At 34.9% G+C, this 13,380-nt stretch overlaps 2 protein-coding genes across 2 annotated transcripts; both read left to right on the top strand.

Annotated features, from left to right (window-relative positions):
- The first annotated feature begins 5,355 nt into the window (after positions 1–5,355).
- On the top strand, positions 5,356–6,183 carry LOC147409819 (protein FAR1-RELATED SEQUENCE 5-like). Its single transcript, XM_086432017.1, has one exon. The coding sequence runs from the start codon at positions 5,356–5,358 to the stop codon at positions 6,181–6,183; it is 828 nt and encodes a 275-aa protein (XP_086288143.1).
- A 363-nt stretch (positions 6,184–6,546) lies between these two features.
- LOC147409818 (protein FAR1-RELATED SEQUENCE 9-like) lies at positions 6,547–7,674 on the top strand. Its single transcript, XM_086432016.1, has 2 exons — positions 6,547–7,516; positions 7,607–7,674. The coding sequence occupies exons 1-2, from the start codon at positions 6,547–6,549 to the stop codon at positions 7,672–7,674; spliced, it is 1,038 nt and encodes a 345-aa protein (XP_086288142.1).
- Positions 7,675–13,380: the final 5,706 nt, after the last annotated feature.

Below are 13,380 nucleotides of genomic sequence, written 5' to 3'. Positions count from 1 at the left end.
CTAGAGTGAATGTGTAGGATGCTACATTGGACACTCTATTAGCATCAAAGTCCACACAAAACCATATGTGTTTTAATCATATCTCAAGTACATGCATTTATGGTTCTGTGCACACTTTTGTTTCAGCATAGCATCTTGTGCAATCACTTTAGCATTTTCCTTTGTTTTTTTGTTTTCCTTTGTTTTTTCATCTTTCTTCTTTAAAGATAATGGGTGTTTTTTGTGACCTTGATTTTTTTTTATAATCCATCTACTTAATTCTTTTACTTTCAAAATCTTGTTATATATATTCTTTTTTTTAATTTTAATTTATAAATTAAAAACCCTTAATTAATCCACTAAACTTTCTCAGATTTATCCAAATTAATCAAACTGAAGCCTCATCAAATAATTGTTGCATGTAAACGTGGTTACTATGCTAATTGATATAGTAGAAAAGATTTAGACAATGACCATTAGGCCATACTATTTTTGTGGAAGATCTATTCATAAAGAAAATTATCTTTAAGAAAGAGCCGTGTACGTATATGTTTTTTACTAAATGAAGTGGCAATGTAGCATGATAATTCCATAAAGGAAAATGCTAAAGGACTGCATTTGACACTGAGTTGAGATGGAGGTTTGGACCGAACTATAGATTCTTTTTCTCGAGATATGAGTGAAAAGCATTTGTAGTGAAGCACACGCCTCCACCTTAGCTCAATGTCGAATGCGAAGTCTTCCGCAGTCACTATAGGACAACTCTTCCATAAATTAATCTAGACAATTTGAGAAATGATTTATTTTTTTCTTCTTAAATTATCAATTAACAATGATGATAGAAAATCACCTTAAGGGATTAAATGGTAATTTAGACATACCGCTCCAAGTTTTGATGAATATTTGCGATATCCTGCATTTTCATTCAATTATGAGATTAGAAAGGCAGGGCATCAGGAAAAGATATCCAAGGCCTTGAAACCGTGGGATACAAAAACAAAGTACTAGAAACGCATGGTTGGGATGCCATCATGACCAAGAGTTTAATTTGTGGTTAGAAGAAGAGGCTCCAAGGCAAGAAAAGTTCCACACAAAGCATTAATTCTACTAAACACATGAGAACATCATTATTATTGTCCTCTCTTCTCCCATTTTTCGTTATGTATATACAACAACCTTAGTAATGAGAAATAGTACGAAAACCCACGTGTTTCTTTTTTTAATGGTTTTGCTTGTTCTATCCATTTTAAATATAATAATGCTGAAGTGACCATAAGATTGACCTCATTTTTTTTTTTTTACATGAAAGTGTGTAGGAACCATAAATTCTTTTTATCGAGATATAATCATTGAAAAACATTTATGGTTCTATGCTCACCTCCATATTAGAAAAGTGTGAAATGAAGTCACTCTAGTGGACTCTTTTAAGTATTTTTAAAAATAAAATAATGGTGAAGTAACTCAAGATCGTATCTTATATTTTATTTTCCTGACATGGAAGTGTGTAGGAACCATAGATGTTTTTTGTAACTCTTCCAAAATACTAAAATAAATTCCAATGTCAAATCTCGAAGTACTAGGTGTCGTTTCGAAATTTTGACGTAATTTTCTCTGTTTATGTTAGTGTTCCAAGACACTCGAAAACCTGATAAAAATAACATAATATCTCGAATATAAATATAATTAAACAAAATAGGATAACAGGAAGTCAAATGTATATCGAGCAATATAATGTAAATCAGAGTGCAGAAGGTGTAAATAATACATAGGATTACAAACTGTCCTCTCACTAAAATAATCTTAACACTCAACCCCAAAATCTATATACATCTTAGATGAACTGACTTCTAGTGGATGTAACCCCAGTACTCACCAGGTAACGGATTCTGTTCGTCAATCTAACCAACCAGATGCTCCTCAACTGCACGTTTTACATTTGTCTCACTAATTACAGGCTCTGAAACTAAAAAATAATAAAAAGGAAAGGTTGAGTAACAATGGTTACCTCTAGTAGGTCTACAAATAATACATATTAATAACTTGACCTAATATGAACGAGTAAGCATACTGAAACATTTTAATACATGCAAAGTTTTACAAAATAAACTACGATTAAGTAGTACATATAGCTAAGGATGAACAACTAAACATTTGAAAGATTCATAACACATCAATCAACAATACTCAATATACATTTTCTTCTTATACCAAACTAATTGGCAATATTGAAATGATAAACATACTTTTCATTTTATAATTCAAAATAAAACAATAGATACATAATACACAATAATGGAATAGTAGAATTAGAGAGTTGGGATTCACGACTGGATCGTTCCTAGTCGGGATATGATGTTACAATACTTTATACTGACTTTTAGTTACTGATGTTGTGGTTGGTCGATGCAACGTACCACACTTGGTTGACTATTTATTTGTCTCAAACTGACCGTTTGATGTGATCATAAGCAATGGGTCTCTTTTTGATGTGTCACACTATTCGATTACTTTAGATTGTTAGTGATCATTGACCAATCATCTTCATTTATGCTTATCAGATGTGCATGTAATTCCCATTATACAACCCCATTTGTGTACAACTACCTTTACATAACAAGTTCACTAATAAAGATGGAAATGAATAAACTCGAATTCCATTTATGATTTTACTCTCATATGCGTCCCATACCATGTATGAGCTTGATTATCCTTACCGTACATTCCAAGATAGTACATTATTTCGAATGATATGATGAACTATCCCTTTAGACATTCAGAAGCTTTTTAACAGTTTACAAAATAGTTATATATATATATATATATATATATATATATATATATATATATATATATATATATATATATATATAGGGAGGCGTTCAGAGGTATCAGTTTTATCAGTCGTTTTAACAAACGAAACTCGAACGTTGGATATTGTTGAATTGGACGGTCCAGATTGCTGATTTCGTTTAAGTTATAATTTATAGGATTTTTACAGCGCCATCCCTCATGTTTTGAGCTATTAGTGTCACCTCCCTGAGTGAAAAATAGCAGAGAAAACTCGTATGTTCTCTCTAAACCCTCGAACACCTCTTTCTCTCTCTCATTCTCGCTCCGTTGAAACCCTCGAAACCCTCCTCTCTCTCGTTGCAACTCTATCGACGAAAACCTCTCTCTCTCCCTCTCTCTTTCTCTCTCTCTCTCTCTCTCTCTCTCTCTCTCTCTCTCTTTCTCGCTCCGCTGAAACCCTCGAACCTCCTCACTCTCACTCTCTCTCATTGAAACCCTCCTCTCTCACGCTGCAACTGCATCGACGAAGCACGAACACGAAAGTGTTTTTGTAACATAGAAGCGATTGTGCAAGCCTACTCGAAGGTATATTGAAGAATCATCAGATCTGAAATCAAGATCATGCCGTGGAAGACTGGAAAGTCCAAGTAAAAGTTCAAGGGATAAACTCATGCGGATTAGATCTCACAATCATCATCATAGGAAAGGATTTGGAGCAGTGCCACTGGTTTGTAGGTAGGATTCACTTTGGGAGTCTGGTATTCAGGTACCATTTGGTGTTCGTGTACGGAAGGGGCGACCAAAGAAACAATATTCCATTTTGGTAAGAAATTCTCATCAAATCGCTTGTATATTGATAGTGAATCTTTTTCATCATCTTGTACCTTCTTCTCCAGCTGAATGTGGGCTGCTATTATGAATTTACTTATCATTTGGTCTTACATTGTATTTAATTATTTCTTAAATATTTTTGTTGACTTTAGACCATCATATAATGATATGGGTGTGTACACTTGTCTTTGGTTCGCATATTGGTGAGCCGCTTACCTATTAAAGATAACAGAATATGTATGTTTTATCGATGAAAAAACATAAATTTTAAGCAAATTCCTTATGTGTAATATCTTATGTGCTTATGAATGTCACGAGTGAAGTTATGGGCTTTAAAGAAAAATGTGTTCTATTATTTTATTCCTCAGCCACTTTCATGTTTGGATAGTAATGATTCTAACAGATGAACCCAAGTCAAAAGAAGGGAGTAAAAAGAGTGGGTGCAATACAAAAGAATGTGGCCACAGTACAAGTTGTGTTGCATTTCCTTATTCTCCTTTCCACCATTTCAATGTCATCTCTAATCAAATCCCATTACTTGTTTCACTGTTTCATGCACCATTACTAGTTTAAATTTCTAAATGATAACTATTTCAAATCCAGTGGTAGCCTTCGTAAAATTGAGAAGCATGCACCATCATTGTCAATGGCTTGTTCCAGTTATTTGGTTCACCAACATGAAATCAGTTTCGTTGCCTGGAGCCACATTTAGAGCATTTTCTTACTATCTCAATCCACCCCATTTTCAGGTTACCTTTTCTCCATTTTAGACCTCTCAAATTGCGCCAAAGTACTTTTTATGTGCAATTATTATTATTATTTTTAATTGGTAAGCTTGGTTTTAATGAGTTTAATAACTTATTATTGGCAGGATTTGAACCCAAATAGTTCCGGTCCTCTTCGGCTAAGTGCACGAATATACTTGTGATTTTGATAATTTTCTTGTTATTAGTTTACTTGATCTGATTTGAATTTATTATTACTTCACAGAGAATTGTAATTCTCACATTGATATATATCTCTGATGCACATTTTGTGAAACCACTTCGAACACATTGAATCGAAATCGAGACACCCACTTCACGAATAACTGAAGTTGTTTGTTTGCTGGGTAGTTTATAAATTCCCATTTTTGAGGAATTTCGATTAGAAATTGAGATACCCACTTCGAAAACAGTGAGTTTTGAATTGGGTAGTGGTTATTTTTTGGAAATTTTTTCTAATGGAGGAGGAAGAGAGCCTTCCACTTGATTGGAAGGCTGAGGAGAAGAAGAGACTCAAAGAGGGATTTTGGGTTTCAAGTTGTGCACCCCTGGATTGGTTCATAATGCTTTTATAGGGAAATGCATTGGAGTTTTGTTTGGGAAGTTGTGGTAGTTTATGGTATTAGTCAAGGGATGGGAGGAGGTCTTGGTAGAGTTGGTTATGAGTATTATTGGAAAGATGTTCAAAAGGTTCAGCCTTCTGAATCACAAGTTTATTTTGGAATAACTTTGATTCTTTAGATATTTTTGCATTACCTTCAATGAAGGCATACGATTGGCATAACTTTGAATCTTCCTTTAATGCATTGATTGTGATTTAATGTATCAGTGAAAATATTTCATGGATACAATTGGCGTTGACAAGTGTGGGGAAGCGACTATTGGTGAAACTATGGGATCTTCATCGAGAATCCAAGTAGATAGTAGATAACATGTTGATTGTGAGAGTCCTATAAAGAATGTTTAAAAGTTGAATGTACCGTATGTGGGGATGATCTTTGATTCAATTGAAGAATTCAAGAAGTATTATGAAGATTACGGGCATCAAGAAGGATTTTCCATTCGTATTCAAACAACTACTAAGTGTCGGCGAGGTTCAAATGAGATAACTGGAATGACATATGCTTGCACACATCAAGGCAAATATAAGGCAAAAGAAAAAGATGTTGAAGCAACAATTGTGAATGAAAGCGCAAATAAGATAATCAGAAGAAGTTCTTCAACCGTTAAATGTGGATGTAAGGCTATGATGCATGTTATACACGATTACAAGTGGACCGCAAAATGGAGAGTGTCCATTTTCGACGATGGCCATAATCACAAGGTAGTCACACCATCGAAGAGAATGAAAATGAGATCAAATCGTTATATGCCTACAGTAGCTAAGGATTTAGTGAAAACATTCAGAAGAGAAAATATTCAAATCACTAAAGTGCCAACCATTCTTGGTGGAGATCTAATTGGCTTTGATGGTAGGGATTGTTACAATTACTTGAGGAATGTTATGCATAGGGAGTTGGAGGTAGGGGATGCACAGTCAGTATTAAATTACTTCATAACAAAACAGGCTGAAAATCCACAATTCTTTTATGCAATACAATGTGATGATGAGATGAGGGCAACGAATTTCTTTTGGGTGGATGCAAGGTCTAGATTGTCGTATGAATATTTTGGTGATGTGGTGACATTGGACACGACTTATCGGACAAATAAATATGATATGCTGTTCGCTCCATTTACTGGAGTAAACCACCACTTTCAATCTATACAATTTGGGTGTGCTCTTCTACAAGATGAGATAGAGACGACCTTCTTATGATTATTTGAGACTTGGCTTAAGGTTATGGGAGGATGTCACCCAATATCGATGATCACCGATTAAGATTTGGCAATAAGGAATGCGATTACCAAAGTTTTTTCCAACACATGTCATCGCCTTTGCATTTGGCACATCATGAAGAAGTTTCCTGAGAAGTTGGCTTATAAATGCTTTGAAACTTGTGATTTCAAAAGCAAATTAGAGAGGTGTATTTGGTCGACATACACGGGAGAAGAGTTTGAAAAGAATTGGAAAAACTTGATTGTAGAGCATGGATTGGAAGGAAATGAATGGCTTGAACAATTATTTTATTTGTGAGAGTCTTGGGTGCCTGTGTATAATCGGAGTTGTTTTTTCGCTGGCATGAATACTACTGGTCGTAGTGAGAGTATTAATGGATTCTTTAATGGGTTCGTTACATGGAAGACAAATCTAAGAGAATTTGTAGTCACGTATGAGGAAGCATTGAAAAAACTTGTTACAAATGAGACCGGTGAAGATTTTAAATCAGAACACAAGTTTCGATGTGTGAAGAATGACGAGTTACTTCTCAAACATGTTGCGACAGTGTATACTAAAAATATGTTTGAGAAACTCAGGAAAGAATGGCTCCAAGTGAATCGACTTAAAGTTGAAGAAATGGGAATCGATGATAGATTTCATACGTATCGGATGACAACTAAGTTTGGTAAGTCAGAGGAGTTTGTGTTGAAGTTAAATTTGGATACTTGCGAGGGTGCATGTGAATGTAAGAAATTTGAGTTCGTTGGAATAATATGTCGGCATTTTCTAAAGGTGTTTTTCCATCTAGACATTGATAGTATACCGTCACACTTTATTCTTGGAAGATGGAGGAAAGGGGCAAACAAATTTAGGGTGATGGATTCAGAAGTAATGATCGATGGGAAAGAACCGTCAATTGCATTGAGATTTGGCAGTATGTGTCAACAAGCTACTACATTAGCTAGTTTTGCATTAACTTCAATGAAGAGATACGAAATCATCACGAATACCTTAAATGAACTATCCAAAAAACTTTCTGAAATTCAATGCGATGAAATGTTAGAACATGAAGTTGTAGTTGATGCATCCCCAGCTGTAGTTGATGCATCACAGTTGTTACTTTTAGACCCAAATGTCTCGCAAACAAAGGGTAGGAAGAAAGATGAGAAGGACAAAGGAAATGTTGAATGTACAGGTAGATTAAAAAGTAGTATCGAGTTGAGCCAACAAAAGAAGAAACGAAAGTGTGCATCATGTAAAGCATTCGGACACGACAAACGAATATGTTTTATAAATCCATATAAAAAGCGGACATGTTCTACAACCCAAGGTAAGTGAAATTATCTTTATAAGAAAAAATATCACTTTAAAACATTTATTTATATTATACAGTCTTATTTATATCTATTTTTTTTAATAGATAATGATGATATTCAGGAATTGGGTCAGGACATGGAAAGTGATCATGAGGCATTTCCATTGAGTTAACAAACATGCTGGAGCAAGTTGCTGTTTTTTGTTCAGTAAATCTGATTAGAGACATGGGTTTTCAAACTTGCTGTTTTTTGCTACTTGTATTGCATTTCCAGGCCTTCCTTGTTTGAAAGGTGGGCTGACATTACCCCTGGGTAAGATTGTATCATAGATCTGCAGTTCCCCATGTTATTGTTTAGTATTTACTAGCTATGTTTGCAAAAGCATGTAAATTACTTATAAAAAAATGTGTTATATTTAATATAAGTAGGATTGATGTCCTAAAAACAAAGGGGAGACAATAGTGAATTCAAACCAACCGCACAGCTGAATGCCTAAAAAAATAAAATATTAATTATCAAACACTTATAACTCATCTTTTGTGAAATAGAAAAGATCTTTTGTGAAATATGAGCACATATTTACAGATTTCATCCTGGGCCTGGTTCACAAAAAATGATATATGGTCTTCATCTATTTCACTATCGAATAATGGGAGCAGATTGTAAGTGGTTTTGTTTTGTTTGGTTATTTGGCAGATAAGTTAACAACTCCCCCTTGATCTGAAATCATTTAGTTATTGCTTTGTTCTGATGCAATTGATGATATGACAGATATCCTATTTCCATCATAAATGCACTAGACATTGGTTTTTATTTTTTGTTTTCTGTTATTGGCATGGCTTTGCTTCATTTCCTTGATCCTGATAATTTTAAGAATAAAGATGATTTTGTCAACAAATACAAGAATCTAAGTTCTTCTAATGAAAATGAGGTACAATCCTCACTTATCTTGCGTTCAAACTTCCATGGCATGGCCTTTTGTGAGAGAAGTTGGATCCATCTATTAATTTTTTATTCTTCTACTTATACTAAAATCTGGAGTGTATTTTTTAGCTTGCTAATCTTCGTATGGAATTGAGGCCTCACAATCTCCGAAGAGTTATAAAGGATGTGGAGAAGTCTTTGCCTCCTAAAATTGAACGCATTCTTAGGGTTGAAATGTCTTCCCTCTAGAAACAGTAAGCCCTTGCCTCTGATTCCATTGAACTGTTGCAACTCCTTGTAATGTTAGCTGACTTGTGTATTTCTCTGTGTTGTTACATACATCAAGGTATTATAAGTGGATTTTGGAACGTAACTTTCAAGACTTGGATCAATTCACTAAGCATACACACACAGCACCTAGGGAATCCCCCATTCTAATATACCAAATCTAGTACAGGCCATTATTATATATTATAAGCATGCAAAATAGAAAACCTACTATGATTACTCTTCTAGTTATAGATGACTGTCTTGTCTCTGCTGTTTTATTCTCTGGAGATACAGGTTTTAGATTTTCATACGTGATTCCTTATTGCCCAATTTTACTACCATAAGATCAGATATGTTACTAAAACTCAGTCCACAGTGGTTTGAAGTAAATCCTAGAGATTAGATTTGAGTAGCTCGAGATCCTATGTTTAGTCTATCAAATGCAAGTATGCAGCCACATGTCCGTTCACGGTCAAGAATTACCTAGATGATGGTTTGGTTTGAAAAGGAGGTTTGTTTAGTGTGGAAATTTTGATGACTTCCCTATCCTTTTTTTTATAAGTACCCTATCGTAGTATTCCAAAATGGCATATTAAAATACTTACGAGATCAACTTTTTTACAAATGTTATGGGATTCTTCAAGCACAAGGTTGTTTTGTAGTTCCAGCTGTTTTGGAAACTGTTGTTTCTGATGCATTTTATTATTTCCTGGCAATAGTTATTTTGTTTACTTGAAGTATGAAAATATTTAGTAAGGTCGGTCTATAATTTTGTTTGTGTGTGTGTGTGTGTGTGTGCAGGATGTAACAGTGATTTTTAGGAGGAGAGGAGGTGATGATCTTGTTCAGAGCCATTCCAAGTGGACAAACACTGTTCGTGCGGCACTAGATGTCATAAACATGACATTTACTCCTATTGTTTCTCTGCTAGATGGATTGACTGGAATAAAACATATAACCCGTGCAATTGATTTATATCTAGAATGTAAGATTTTATTTTGAATTTACTTTGTTTCTTATCTTTAATGAATTGTGTTATAGTTTCTTTCTGCAGAATTTCAAATATTTCCTTCTAAGAAGAAAATACCCATATAGCTCATCGTGCATCTTCGTGAAGGTCAAACATCATATGTATAGTGATTGGCACTGTCAAGGTTGTTGAATATATCCTGAACTGAAAATTTTGCAACTTTGAACTCTCCTTATGTACTATGATTTTCTTTTCTCTATTTGAATTTACTTTATTCCAAAGATTTTGCCCTCAGCTGGAAAAAAATATGCTAGCAAATATGCCCTGAATAAACCATATTTTTGTAAGCATCGGACCAACGACATTCTGTGAATTTTCCTAGTTAGATCAAGCATATCCAATTCAGTCTATCGTGAAAATCTAACTCATTTTCTTTACATTTCTTTTTCTGATATGTGTGTTGCCTTGTGCAGGTTGAGGATATTGTCCGTGCAGCCAAGAGGGCATGTTACAGATCGGTTCCAATGGCAGCTGCTGCTTTGGCTTAAAGCATCAGAATCATCATGCCCTATTTTTTTTTTTTTGTAAGTGATCATGTTCACAACCCAACAGAGAATGTGTAGTTTGGCACATTGTTGAGGTTGGAAAACATTTAAACCAATTATGTGGGATTTGTAAAGTGTACATCATTTGATTGCTCGGAGATTTTGTCTAGCTGTTAAGTAATTCTACGATCACCTGTATAGTTTTCACATATTTTGCACTTTAAAAATGCTAGACAGTGTGTGGAAGAAGCCACGTGGCCAAGCCTTTAAGGCAAAATAGTTGCCAAATCCCAGTCTTTATTGAGAATTTGAGTTAAACTAGTTAATTTTTGTGGACAGGTAGAGGTTTTACATTTGGTCCAAAACTAAGTTCATGTTTAGAGTTGGTCTAAACTTGTTATTGCTATTTATTTATTTATTATTTATTTTTGGGATGGGTAGGCTGGAGTTGAACCAACGACTTCGAAGTTGCTTTGCAATGTGTGTATTTCTTCTATAAGGTCCATGAATCTCATGTTGGAGACAATCCAACCATAAAATGGGTCATCCTCATTAAGACATCTTCATTGTCCAAAAATTGTTTGTCAAATTATTAATCTCATGTTGCACAAGGTTTGACAGGCAATTTAACCAATAATTTTGACTAACCATGTGGAAATCACTAACCATGGAATATTTCGTTTAACAATAATTTTGACTGAATAATCAAATTTTAAGTACACAAATGACATTCTTCGTAGCCATGTTGATATCATGATGCATGAACTTACCATGTATGTCTCTTCCAGAAGTTTTACTTATGTATCTTTCAAACCCATTTCTTAATGTCTCGTGAATACCTTCAACCACATCATAACCTGTTCTTCCAAACATTTTTAGTGCGTTTCCGAAATACCCATTAAATATCCTACAACATTCATCTGTAATCCTGATATTTGGTAATGAAACCACATGACTCAATGTGTTGGAATGCATATTAGTAATGAAATCTGCTAGAGGATAGCTGGTCTCAAACAAACAAGGGGTGGTGTTGAGGTTGGGCTAAAGGCAATAAACAATTACATGTAAGATAGGCTAAAGGCAACAAAAAATTAAAGCCAATATACAATATACATTCACTCATTAAGATCCAAAATCAATTATTCTCTTGAAATCTATTAAGTTCAAAGAAAATACATACCCATGACTAAAGACAATATGAAAATAATTATACAAATTACATGTAATCTCTTAAATACATATGATTTTTTCTTGAATTCCACATGCTCCACTTTATAGAATTCTTGCTTCAAGTCATGGAATTGATCATCTACTTCATGGAATTTCTCTTCAACTATATCACGATTATGCGTATCTTCGATAAAGTGTCTTGTGGCCTCCTCATACGATGAAAATGATTTGTAACAAGCTGACGGATATCTATCCACGTACTGGTGACATTCTTCCCAGGTGGAAAATATCCCGGTCTTTCTCCCTACAAAGACAACATAAAACTTGCCCATCTTGATAGCAAACCTAACAAAACCAATTGTCAGTGATTTCACAAAATGTGCATCAAAGATATATATCAATGTGAGAATTATAATTCTCTATGAAGTAATAGTAAATTAAAATCAGATCAAGTAAACCAATAACAAGAAAATTATCAAAATCACAAGTATATTCGTGCACATGGCCGAAGAGGACCAGAACTGTTTGGGTTCAAATCCTGCCAATAATAAGTTATTAAACTCATTAAAACCAAGCTTACCAATTAAAAAAAATAATAATAATTGCACATAAAAAGTACTTTGGCGCAATTTGAGAGGTCTAAAATGGAAAAAAGGTAACCTGAAAATGGGGTGGATTGAGATAGTAAGAAAATGCTCTAAATGTGGCTCCAGGCAACGAAATCGATTTCATGTTGGTGAACCAAATAACTGGAACAAGCCATTGACAATGATGGTGCATGCTTCTCAATTTTACGAAGGCCACCACTGGGTTTGAAATAGTTATCATTTAGAAATTTAAACTAGTAATGGTGCATGAAACAGTGAAACTAGTAATGGGATTTGATTAGAGATGACATTGAAATGGTGGAAATGAGAATAAGGAAATGCAACACAACTTGTACTGTGGCCACATTCTTTTGTATTGCACCCACTCCTTTTACTCTCTTCTTTTGACTTGGGTTCATCTGTTAGAATCATTACTTTCCAAATTGCATGAAAGTGGCCGAGGAATAAAAGAACAGAACACATTTTTCTTTAAAGCCCATAACTTCACTCGTGACATTCATAAGCACATAGGATATTACACATAAGGAATTTGCTTAAAACTTATGTTTTTTCATCGATAAAACATACATATTCTATTATCTTTAATAGGTAAGTGGCCCACCAATATGCGAACCAAAAACAAGTGTACACACCCATATCATTATATGATGGTCTAAAGTCAACAAAAATATTTAAGAAATAATTAAATACCATGTAAGACCAAATGATAAGTCAATTCATAGCAGCAGCCCACATTCAGCTAGAGAAGAAGGTACAAGATGATGAAAAAGATTCACTATCGATATGCAAGCGATTTGATGAGAATTTCTTACCAAAATGGAAGATTGTTTCTTTGGGCGCCCCTTCCGTACACGAACACCAAATGGTACCTGAATACCAGACTCCTAAAGTGAATCCTGCCTACAAACCAGCGACACTGCTCCAAATCCTTTCCTATGATGCTGATTGTGAGATCTAATCTGCATGAGTTTATCCCTTAAACTTTTACTTGGACTTTCCAGTCTTCCACGGCATGATCTTGATTTCAGATCTGATGATTCTTCAATATACCTTCGAGTAGGCTTGCACAATCGCTTCTGTGTTACAAGAACACTTTCGTGTTCGTGCTTCGTCGATGGAGTTGCAGCGTGAGAGAGGAGGGTTTCAATGAGATAGAGTGAGAGTGAGGAGGTTCGAGGGTTTCAGCGGAGCGAGAGAGAGAAAGAGAGAGAGAGAGAGAGAGAGAGAGAGAGAGAGAGAGAGAGAAAGAGAGAGGGAGAGAGAGAGGTTTTCGTCGATAGAGTTGCAGCGAGAGAGAGGAGGGTTTCGAGGGTTTCAGCGGAGCGAGAGCGAGAGAAAGAGAGAGGTGTTCGAGGGTTTAGAGAGAACATACGAGTTCTCTCTGCTGTTTT

Source organism: Akebia trifoliata, chromosome 2, assembly GCF_017979445.1.
Source record: "Akebia trifoliata isolate Shusen 1 chromosome 2, ASM1797944v1, whole genome shotgun sequence".
NCBI classification, from domain to species: domain Eukaryota; kingdom Viridiplantae; phylum Streptophyta; class Magnoliopsida; order Ranunculales; family Lardizabalaceae; genus Akebia; species Akebia trifoliata.
Note: the sequence above shows the minus strand (reverse complement) of the source record. Positions and strands in the feature narration are given on the sequence as shown.